Below are 11,818 nucleotides of genomic sequence, written 5' to 3' on the forward strand. Positions count from 1 at the left end.
GGAGAAGCAGGAGTGTAAGAGATTTATTACAGCTCATGAAGAGACTGTGTGTGTGGGTTGCTGGGGTCTCTGCCTTTTCTCAACCCCAACAGAGAAAGGGTGGGGTGGTTTGCCTCTGCCTTTGCTGTGAATCACAAACCTTCAATGATCCAAAAGGTGGCGGGCCTATGACCTGGAAAAATCAAGGATATCAATTTTTTAAATGCTTGTATTCATAAGCAGGGTATTGGTGGTAGGTCAGCTGTCAAAAAAAAACAGCCCTGAGGTCAGGCTTTCTCCCAGCTGCTTAGAAGTCCCCCCACTGGAGTGTTTGACAGGGGATACCCCCCTTACCCAGTGTGGAGGGGCTTCTTCCCATTGAACCCTGTGAAGAAAGTAAGGCAGGTTCTGGCCTTGGTTCCGCTTATAGCTGAGCTGGTCTGTGAGTCCAGCTTGTCCAGGGATTGGTGATGGGCCACTGCATAGTGAGTGGTCCCTCCCTCAGTAGACAGCCTTGGGCGAGTCATTTCACCTCTCGTCACCTCCTTTTCCTATATTTAAAATGAATAGTTGGCTGAAATGATCCCGAAGCTCCCTTCCAGGTCACTCTCCCTGGTCCTCAACTGCCCCAGTGACCTGTTCTATCTGTTCCCCTGCAGATTAGACTGCCCTCCCATGGGATCTCCTGAGGCCCGTAGGGCACACCCCTGCCCCACCTCCCTAAGCTCAGCTGTGTTTCTCCTCCCTTAGTGTGCACCAAGGGTCAGGTAGTAAGTGGCCAGTACCGGATGCTCGCAAAGCATGGGGGCTATGTGTGGCTGGAGACCCAGGGGACGGTCATCTACAACCCTCGCAACCTGCAGCCCCAGTGCATCATGTGTGTCAACTACGTCCTGAGGTGAGCCTGTGAGGGCTGGTGGGCCTTGGTGCAGGGTATGTGGGGGTGCCCAAGCTTCCCAGACTGAGGATGACGGGCCTAGGAGATGCCAAGCCTCTCAGCGCCCTGGGCATCACTTCAGGGAGCTTTTGCAGGGCTAACCCTTGTGATTGAGAAGGCTTCCTGTGGATGTCTCGGGAACAGTAGGATACTGGGTTGGGATTTTTTTTTTTCCTGCCCTTTCCCTGTCATCTGTCATTTATGGCATGCATCTGACCCAGATGGGGAGGCAGATAGCACACAGTAGTCACTACTTTCTGAATGGGAAAAAAGGAAAGAGAATTATTCATGCTTTTGGGGAAAAAAGGTGTCATGCCTCTACAGTACCTGGAAAGAGAGCTAGAGGAAGTCATTTCTAGTTATTTCTAGAAACAAAAACAAAAGCATTCTGGCCTCATATATACCACCCCTCTCAAGTGCAATAATATTTTAATAAAACAGCATTAGAAACAGATATACATTCAGAGGATACCCCTGTTGTCACTACCCCCACAGCTCACACACTTCTATTGTGTGGTTCTTTATAAGATGCCAATGCCTGGGGGTCCTACCTATTTTTTGCCTGAGAGCTTAGCTGTCAGGGTTTTCATGCATCTAGGGGAGCAAAATTTTTCTAGAAAATGTGGAAGGTCTGAATGGCCCTCTTCTCCCATTAGTGAGATTGAGAAGAATGACGTGGTGTTCTCCATGGACCAGACGGAATCCCTGTTCAAGCCCCACCTGATAGCCATGAACAGCATCTTTGACAGCAGTGGCAAGGGGGCTGTGTCTGAGAAGAGTAACTTCCTGTTCACCAAGCTAAAGGAGGAGCCCGAGGAGCTGGCCCAGCTCGCCCCCACGCCAGGAGACGCCATCATCTCTCTGGATTTCGGTGGGTGCTTCTTAGCTAAGCCAGGTCCCTGGAACCCTGTTGGGGCTGGGAAGAGTTCTGACCTAACAGGCCTCCCTAGCTACAGCTTTGTCTTAACCAGAGCGACCCCAGCCCCTTCCCCAAGTCTTATTAATCACCTGCTAGAGGCCAGGCGCTCTGCTGGGCATAAAAGAACAGCAGCTGCTCCTGCCCCTGTAAGACCATCCCATGTCTGACCTGATGCAGCACTTCATGAGGAGGGGTTAAGAGTGGACAACCCCCTGAGGAGTCGATTCTCCACCATGGGTGCCGAGAGTCAGAGATGAGAGCGAGGGGAGAGGTGAGGGATGTGCTCCGAGGCAACTTGGACATTGTCACAGAGATGGGACAGATTCCAACCAGGGTCTGGAAGGACAGATGCTTGTTTAGGCAGAGGGCTAAGTTGGAATAATATTGGGACACATAATTCCAAAAACACAGAGAACATATTGAGGCCTGGGATTAAGCCCTCAAACCCACAAATTCTTTAAAGTGTCTGCCTGTCCCTAGGGATGTAAGTTACTGGAGACCCTGGAAGGGTTTTTAGCCCTTGGCTGTGCCCATCCTGGAAACACCCTTGAAGCCCCATCCTCCCCACTCAGCCACCCACCGCCACCCTCTCCTGGCCTTGCTGTGGCTGCCGGAAGAGTAGTCCTCACCCTGGAGTGCGTCAGCCCCTTTTAGATGTATTCTCCAGCTCTCCAGCGGTTACGTGAGGATTGCTCCTCAGAGAAGAGTGGCTCCTAACATGTTTAGTCTGTGAAAATTCAATGTTCCAGGAGACTGTTCCCTTTAAAGGGTCTCTACATTGACTCAGAGCCTGAGTCAAAGGCCTATGTGTCCCAGCTAAACCCTCTTAAGGCCTTCTCTGCTGTGTCTGGGCTTCCTCTGCCTTGGGGTGAGCCCTGTGGTTGTGGGTGTTCACCTCCCGGGCCCTTGTCTCCACAGGGAATCAGAACTTTGAGGAGTCCTCAACCTATGGCAAGGCCATCTTGCCCCCAAGCCAGCCGTGGGCCACAGAGTTGAGGAGCACCCAGAGCGAGGCTGGGAGCCTGCCTGCCTTCACCGTGCCCCAGGCAGCCGCGACGGGCAGCACCACTCCCAGTGCCACCAGCAGCAGCAGCTGCTCCACGGTGAGCAGTCCTCTTATGGCGAGGACACAGAGAGGGCTCCTTATGTGTGACTGCTGCCAGATAGCTGAAGGGACATTTGGGACGGGTACTGTCCTCCTTCTCATGTTATCACAGAGCCTCCTAGAGTGGCTGTGACACTTACCTACTGGGTGTCAGAGCTATGTTTTGCTTTTAGTGTTCATCCCCCAATCGCAATGAAATAAGCTCCTTGAAGGACTTTAAGCCCCCAGCTCAGTCCCTGTGCAGGGCAGTAACATCCCCTATGTGGCACAGAGCTGCACAGTTTGCACAGCCCTGCTGGCCATAGCCTGTATCCTGCTTGCTCCTCAAGACAGGACAACCTATGAAGCAAAACTAGCCTAATTTTATGAGGAGGAGACTGGACTTTAGAGAGGTTGATGAATTGACCTAATTCATACAGCTCGTTAATTAGTGGCTTCTCTACAAATAGTTGCGTGGTGGAATGGAATTGAGCCTTTGGGTCCAGGAATGTATTTCCTCTTCCATGCTGGACTTCTAGGGAGACCAATGCCATATCTTTGACTCTGTCCTCCTCCTTCCTGCCCCCTAGCCCAACAGCCCTGAAGACTATTACACCTCTCTGGATAACGACCTGAAGATTGAAGTGATTGAGAAGCTCTTTGCCATGGACACAGAGGCCAAGGACCAATGCAGCACCCAGGTAGGTGGCTGTGGAGATCGGGCTAGGGTGTGTGCCTGCTGCCTGGTAGGCAACAAAGGCTCACATCCGTTCTTGCAGCCTCATCCCTTTGTTGCAAAGAGCAGTGGCGATGCTTGGTCAAGGCCCAGATCCCCTAACCAGGTAGGCTGGGTAACAGAGCCTGTGGTCACCCGCTCCTCCCACTGTCAAATCCAGCTCCTCCACTGGTAACTCCTAGCATATGTATTTTCTGCTTAGATAACTTTCTTAGCGCACGTGAAAACCAAAACAATACCACTGCACCTTTCTTGAAAAAGGCCCTACATTCAACAAGCATAGCCAAATGTATAAAACATGTATAAACATAGGGGACAATTAATCCCTTTACAAACACATTCATCTTGTGATTTTAAAAAATAATCACTTTATATGCAATGCATTTAAAAATAACATCTGTCTGACAATTTTTCATTTACATAAAACTTTTCAGGAACATATTTGTTACGTAAGGCCAATGTTCTTGAAAAAACTATGTAAACAAGGACAAGGTAGAGGGAGGGGGTACATGCTTTACAAAATCATTAATCCCCCATTTATCTTAGTCTGGGTTCAACCAGATTTCTGCCTTGCTACTCAGTTTGTATCTTTATCCTACTTGGCACAAATCCCAGCTACTCTGCAAAATGTTCCTTATTTCAGCTTTTCTGTCACCCGCTTCCTCCTCCCTCCCTCCTCAGAACTACCGTAGTATTTATCATGTAGTACTTAATCATGACTATCTGCTTCAGCTCCTTAAGCATTTCTTAGCATTGCAGTCATTAGTCAGCTGACACCCAGTGAGGGTGGTCAGTCTCTGAAGGCAGAAACTGTTTTCCGCATCTGCTTGTGAGTGTTCCCTGCAGCATCCATTGTGATACTGCCAACCTAAGGGATGATCTCTGAGTATGTGTTGATTGGAACCAAACTCCCTCTATCCCTGGGGTCTGGCTGTTACTCTGCGAGAGTCCACAGATGGACCCAGGCACTCACTGCTTCCTTAGGCCTGTGCCAACTTAGGGAGAAGAGGGCAGGCTTTCCTCGGCTCCCCAGAAACCACAGTGTACAGCACAGGCCTAAGCACTGTAGGACAAGGGCAACCTCCACAGGCTGGAGTGGGCAGGGCTGGCTCTTTGGAAGAGGGGCTGCCTCAAGAGAGAAGGTGGGCTCTGGACAGGCGAGACGGAGAGAGGAGAACGTTTCAGTTTGGGTGGGGAGGTGGCATCGATGTGCAGGGCGAAGAGGGGATAAATGTGGGGAAAGGCTGGTACATGATAGAGGGTGGTGTACACGCCATAGCCAAGTCTGAGGTTTTCCCGATAGGCCATAGGGAGCCATTGAGCGGCACTGTGAAACTGTGCTTGACATGATGGCTCTGCAGGAGCCGAGATGGAATAGTGTTCGTGAGGTCGCACCAACCGCCTTGCCTCTTTGCCTGTGCTGTCTCCCCTCAGACGGATTTCAATGAGCTGGACTTGGAGACACTGGCACCCTACATCCCTATGGACGGGGAAGACTTCCAGCTAAGCCCCATCTGCCCCGAGGAGCGGCTCTTGCCGGAGAACCCACAGTCCACCCCCCAGCACTGCTTCAGCACCATGACAAACATCTTCCAGCCACTGGCCCCTGTAGCCTCGCACAGTCCCTTCCTCCTGGACAAGTTTCAGCAGCAGCTGGAGAGCAAGAAGACAGAGCCCGAGCACCGGCCCATGTCCTCCATCTTCTTTGACGCAGGAAGCAAAGCATCCCTGCCTCCATGCTGTGGCCAGGCCAGCACCCCTCTCTCTTCCATGGGGGGCAGATCCAACACCCAGTGGCCCCCAGATCCACCATTACATTTTGGGCCCATGAAGTGGGCTGTCGGGGATCAGCGCACAGAGTTCTTGGGAGCAGCGACATTGGGGCCCCCTGTCTCCCCGCCCCATGTCTCCACATTCAAGACAAGGTAAGTGGCAGATATTCGGCTGCACCAGCAAGGCTGTGCTAGGTAGGATGGAGCAGAGAGGTGCCCACTAGTGAGACAGCTGGACCCCCCAGGGAGGCCTCTGCCCCTCTCCAGAGCCATCCGTCTGATACCCCATTTAACCCTTTTCCGAGCTCAGACTTTGGGGAATCACCTCAAGCCATGTGAGGCCTGGAGCAGGACGGGTTTTTTATTAGGGCTGGAGGGGATCAAGGGGAGACTGAAGACAGGAAAAGGAGAGAAGTGGCTTGTTGAGAGCCCTATACGTCAGTGTTGCCCCTAGGACCGCCACCAGGGTGCCCTTATCTGGGTTCATCATCTCACAGAAAATCTGAGTGACCATTTTCTCAATTCTGTCCTTCTGAAACCCTGGTTGAAAAAGCAAAACGATGCCCATGCCTCCCCCTTGCCTTTCAACTGCCCCCAGGTCCCCACCACTGCAGCCTGTCTGAGCTGTGCCCAGGCTCCAGAAGTGCCTTCCCTTTCCCACCTCCCCTTCTCTCCAGCATGCTCATTTCACCAGCTGAGAGCTCAGTGGGCTAAGCCACAGTTGTTGGCACATGACGTGCCACTCCCAGGGGCCACTGCTACTTGCCCTTTACAGAGCAGCCTAACTAGTTTTCAGTGGGAGCAAAAGGCAGGGAAGAGACAGGGGCAGAAGAAACCCTCCTAGGGATTGACATTGCCCAGCCAGGCAGCCACCCCCCAGACCAGGAGGCTTGAACCCTTCAGCATCCCACAGCTGAGGAAGGAGGCGGCGCTAGAGCTTGAGCTTGGCCTGCAGGTGCACAGCCCGCCTCTGAGACTCTGCCTTTTGGGTCTTTGAGTCAGCGCAGGCATAAGCACTGAGCCTGAAAGGGCCCTAGGATGACAAGGCGCTGGGTGGCATGAGACTCCAGACGTCCTCACAGCCTGCTCTCTTGGGCTTGGCAGGTCTGCAAAGGGTTTCGGGGCTCGAGGCCCAGACATGCTGAGCCCGGCCATGGTAGCCCTCTCCAACAAGCTGAAGCTGAAGCGACAGCTGGAGTATGAAGAGCAAGCCTTTCAGGACCTGAGCGGGGTAAGCTATCCTGACTGGCCACTGGGGTTTCTCCATAGCCCTTAGGGAACCCCAGGGCTGCCGAGTGGGGTGGGGATGTGGCCCTTCCAAGCCCATAAGTGCTAGCCTTCTTCCAGGAAGAGCTGTTCTATGCCCATCTAACCCACCGAGTCTAGGGACCTGGTTCTCTAGTCCTCTCCCCTCTCTATCTGCCCTTTTTACTCCCAGGGGGACCCACCCAGTGGCAGCACTTCACATTTGATGTGGAAACGGATGAAGAACCTCAGGGGCGGGAGTTGCCCTTTGATGCCGGACAAGCCGCTGAGTGCAAATGTCCCCAATGGTGAGCAGTGGCCACAGGCCTGGGCTTCCCCGGGGGTTCTGGTGGAAGGATCGGGGCTTGGGAGCCCCTCCTTCTACTCACTCACCACCGGCCATACCTGCCTCTCTGAGCCTTGTTAGGATGGGGCCATGTCCTCTGTCCCCCTCCAGTCCCCCACACACAACTTTCCCATTTCTACTTTGGCTTCCATGACTCCATCAGAGGGTCCCGAAGGCTGGCTATAGTTCTGGTGACTCTGAGCAGTTTATAAGGAAAGCGGATGCTGGGGGCTTCCTGGCCTCTCCCCTCTCTCAGGCCAGCACTACCATCACTCTCTTGACTCTGGTCTTTCAGATAAGTTCATCCAAAACCCCATGAGGGGCCTGGGCCAGCCCCTGAGACACCTGCCGCCGCCACAGCCCCCATCTGCCATCAGCCCTGGGGAGAACAGCAAGAGCAGGTTCCCCCCACAGTGCTACGCCACCCAGTACCAGGATTACAGCCTGTCATCAGCTCACAAGGTGTCAGGTGGGTATGCCCAGGAACTGATGCCGGGAGAAGCCCACCTCTGCTTTTTTCCAGCATCTGCACCGTGCCAGGCACAGGGCTCAGGCCCCCCTTGCATTTAGGGAACGTCCTCACAAGTTCCTTGTGACATCAGTGACCAGGACCCTCAGGGGTTAGGTCTGAGACACAGTTAAAAAACTCAAAACACCTAATGCAGACTCAGGCTAGAAGACTGAAGGAAAGAATCCAGACCACTACCTGCTCCCTGAACTGACCACAGAGGGCTAGCCACTGGGTTGGCCACCCCTAGCACACTGTACCGGTGTTGACTGGCAGGAGCACTTTCAGATGAAAGAGTGCGCCGCCAGAGTGGTGAGGGCCTGTTGAAGAAGAGATGGTTCAGAGTGAAAGTTGGGAAGGAGTTTGGCCAGAGGATCTCCACTGTATGTAAGGATGAGCTTGCTGCATGGAGGGAGCGCTCCTTCTGAGGAGTATCACAGTAGGGGGCTGGAAGGCCATCTGTCCCCGGGGCTTTAGAGGGAACCCTCCCATGATCAGGTGACATCCAGAGCTCTTTCCACCCTGAGAATCCCAGAGCCTCATCCTTTCCTCAGTTCTTCATGTGGATGTGTTTTTTTTAAAGCCCCTTGGACACACTGGGGTGTCACTCTGATTTCAGGCAGGTGCTGAGCGCATGCCAAAAATGGCTGCGGGGAGAGCAGCCTGGAAAGCTCTGGTAGGCCCACCCCACTGGACTTGATTCAACTGCAGGCACCTATGCCTGCCTTCAACCCTGGGCCACCTTTGATAGTATCTTGTGAAACACAGATGTCTTCATGAGGTTTCTGTTTGACATGAAAATAATTTGTAGTTTATGGAAAAACATACCAGGCCCCTGTCCTAAGAGGCAATTTCCTCAGCAATATAGTTTAGGGAAAGTTACAGTTCTGTGCTTCAGAGTCCAGGCTATAGAACCCCCAGACAGCCCTGGCTTAAATTCTAGCCCTGCTGTTGAGTTCACTGACTGGTATACATTTGTGTGCAGTAAGAGGTAGCCAGCGTTACTCTTCCTGTTATGAAACCCACAAGTTACCTTGAATATTGAAATCAAGGGAAAATCATATTCTTTTCAAAAGAGCTGAATCATAACTAAACTCATTCCTGACCATGAATAAGAGGGGAAGTTGGCAAGGGATGGTGAGCAGATATCCACTGATAGTGTCCATAGGAACACAGTCAAGTCGGGGAGGCAGGCATGGACCCCAGCAAGGATCTGGGCTAGGAGGTGCCGGAGGGAATGGGCACTAGGATGAAGCTCTCTGCAGAGAGGGCCAGGAAAGGAATGTGGACACATCACATCGGAGGGCAGAATGCAGAGCTTCCAGGCTCTCTGCTGCCACCCAAGCCTTCCCTCCCTGAGACGACGCCTGTGTGAGTGCTGGGAGTGTCCCCTCTGCCACTCCTGGGTCTACCTCCTGAGCAGAATAGCCCAGAGGCAAGAAGAAAAGACTGCTAAGGATGGTGATCAGAAACTGGATTTTCAGACCCTTGAATCTTGAGGAAGGATGTGTTTGCGTGTGTATGTGTTCTGCATGTTGTATATGTGAGCATAGGGGCCAGGTGGTTCAGCTGCCCATGGGTATGGGGTCAGCAACCGCAGGCTCTTCCTGAAGCCTCAGTGAGGGTTCCTTCCACCCGCCTCTGCTGCAGCATGCACCTCGCGCTTTCCTCCCTGTTGTCTCAGTGCCCCACCAGAGGCAATGGGTATGGAGGCAAACACGTTCCCCCAGAGCAGGCCATGGGAGAGACAGCACTGAAGGAGCAGAGTGAAATTAGGGCTCCCCAATTGGTATCCCCCAGTCACAAAGGAGTGAACGCTTTTCCAAATGTTCGATTGAGGCCTTTTAAGTATGGTACCCACCCTTCTTTCAGGCATGGCAAGCCGTCTGCTCGGGCCCTCATTTGAATCCTACCTGCTGCCCGAACTGACCAGATATGACTGTGAGGTGAACGTGCCCGTGCTGGGAAGCTCCACGCTCCTGCAAGGAGGGGACCTCCTCAGAGCCCTGGACCAGGCCACCTGAGCAGCACCGCTGCCGCCGCCGTCCCACCAGCTTCACTCTCTCCATCTGTTTTTGCAACTAGGTATTTCTAACGCCAGCACACTATTTACAGATGAACTTACCTGGCAAACTTGCCCAGGTCACCAAGCAGTGGCCTTTTTCTGAGATGCTCACTTTATTATCCATATTTTTAAAGTACATAATTGTTTTACTTGTTCTGAAATGTTCTTAAATTTTGTAAGATTTTTTTTCTCTCTACTTTCAATTACTTCTAATTTATATTATCTATAGGTTTCTCTCCCTTGCTGTTCTCCTCACACACAGCTGTCCATACTAACAAGTTTGGTGCATGTCTGTTCTCCTGTAGGGAGAGCTTTGGCTTCATTTTACTAAAAAGATTCCTCATTATTGTTGTTGCCAAAGAGAAACAAAAATGATTTTGCTTTCCAAGCTTGGTTTGTGGCTTCTCCCGCGCAGAGCCCTTCTCCTTTCTTTTTTAAAACTAATCACCATATTGTAAATTTCAGGGGTTTTTTTTTGGTTTAAGCTGACTCTTTGCTCTAATTTTAGAAAAAAAAGACATGTGAAGGGTGAGCTCCAACGTATGTGGTTATCTGTGAAAGTTGCAGTGTGGCTTTTCCTCAACTGGTGTTTCCCCCCGCATTCGGTGGATTTTGTATTATTATTCAAAAACATAACTGAGGTTTTTATAAGAAAAAATTTATATCTGGGTTAAGTGTTTATCATATATATGGGTACTTTGTAATATCTAAAAACTTAGAAACGGAAATGGAATCCTGCTCTCAAAATCACTTTAAGATCTTTTTGAAGCTGTTAATTTTATTTTTCTTGGTGTTGTGGACACTGCAGCCTTATCCAGTGCTCCCACGGCCTGTATGGACACTGTGGAAGGCCTCTCTCTGTCGGCATTTTGTCATCTGTGATATGCCATCGGTGTGACAATCCGAGCAGTGGAGTCACTCAGTGGGAGCACTGCGTGCTATCTCCTCACGTTCTCTATGTACTATGTATGTATGTATGTATTATTATTGCTGCCAAGAGGGTCTGATGGCATGTTGTGGGGCCGCAGGGTGAGGAAGTGCTCTAACTCTTCTTAAGGTTTTGTTGCTAGCCCTTCAAGTGCACTGAGGTATGTGACTCGGATGGTCTTTCACACGGCACATTTGGACATTTCCAGAACTACCGTGAGATGGTTTAGATGTGAATTCATGCAAGCGAGGGGTCAGACATGGGGTAGTGACCCGGTCCACGTCCTCCAAGCTCATGACCTTGGAGCCCCGTGGAGCTGGACTGAGGAGGAGGCTGCACAGAGGGAGAGCAGCTGGTCCTCACCAGCCCTGCAGCCCCCCTCACCCAGCAGCCAGATGGCCCGGGATGGCCCCTGGCCCTGGCTAAGGTCTCCGGGTAGGGTAGTGACATGTATAGGTAGGAAGCACTGAAAATAGTATTCCCGGAGCACTTTACAACTCACTGGGTAAGAGGGACGACACCTCTGGTTTTTCAATACCAACTACATGGAATTTTTCTGTAATGGGTACAATGACGTTTCTAAAAACACACACAAAGCACATTGGGCCAACTATGTGGTAAGCCTAGATGGACTTATTGCCAAAAAACAAAAAGTAGCTTTCAAAATAAATTTAAGGTATATGAGCAACTCCTTAGTCGTGGTGTTGCCTAAATCATATTTTAGCTGCAGAGCGTTACCCCACACAGGGTGGCAGAACTTGAAGGGTTACTGACATGTAAGTGCTGGTATTTAATTTCCTGTGTGTGTCGCCTGGCATTAAGGGCATTTTACCCTTGCAGTTTTACTAAAACACTCTGAAAAAGATTCCAAGCTTCATATTAACCTTACCTGTCAACGTAACGATTTCATGAACATTATTATATTGTTGAATTCCTACTGACAACATTATAATTGTATGGGAGCTTAACTTTATAAGGAAATGTATTTTGACACTGGTATCTTATTAAAGTATTCTGATCCTACCACTGCTGGTGGCTCTTATTTCTTGTGGATTTACCATGGGCTATGCCAAAATACAGTGATGTATTAAGTAGTTTATAGAAACTGAACATTAGCACAGACCTTTATGAGACTACTGAAGTGAGCCGATAAGACGATTGGTGAAGGAAAGACTGCTACTTTTTCAAATCATGACCTGCTTGTGAGTGGGCAGCTCTCTCCATGGAGAGATGGAGGCAAGGGGGGAGATGGCGCAGCAGCCTCTGCTTTCGCTGTCCATCCTAGAACCAGCCATTCCA

General features: G+C 51.0%; 1 protein-coding gene across 1 annotated transcript in view; it reads left to right on the forward strand.

Moving 5' to 3' along the window:
• Positions 1–11,542, forward strand: part of EPAS1 (endothelial PAS domain protein 1) — an 86,852-nt gene extending 75,310 nt beyond the window's left edge. Inside the window, exons 8-16 of the mRNA XM_003926750.4 lie at positions 730–877; positions 1,573–1,787; positions 2,754–2,938; positions 3,510–3,620; positions 5,090–5,580; positions 6,532–6,658; positions 6,866–6,980; positions 7,314–7,487; positions 9,399–11,542. Coding sequence (XP_003926799.1) covers positions 730–877; positions 1,573–1,787; positions 2,754–2,938; positions 3,510–3,620; positions 5,090–5,580; positions 6,532–6,658; positions 6,866–6,980; positions 7,314–7,487; positions 9,399–9,550 — 1,718 coding nt within the window. The 3' untranslated portion in view covers positions 9,551–11,542. The remainder of the gene's footprint in view (positions 1–729; positions 878–1,572; positions 1,788–2,753; positions 2,939–3,509; positions 3,621–5,089; positions 5,581–6,531; positions 6,659–6,865; positions 6,981–7,313; positions 7,488–9,398) is intronic.
• Positions 11,543–11,818: the final 276 nt, after the last annotated feature.

This window comes from Saimiri boliviensis, chromosome 1 (assembly GCF_048565385.1).
Source record: "Saimiri boliviensis isolate mSaiBol1 chromosome 1, mSaiBol1.pri, whole genome shotgun sequence".
NCBI lineage: Eukaryota > Metazoa > Chordata > Mammalia > Primates > Cebidae > Saimiri > Saimiri boliviensis.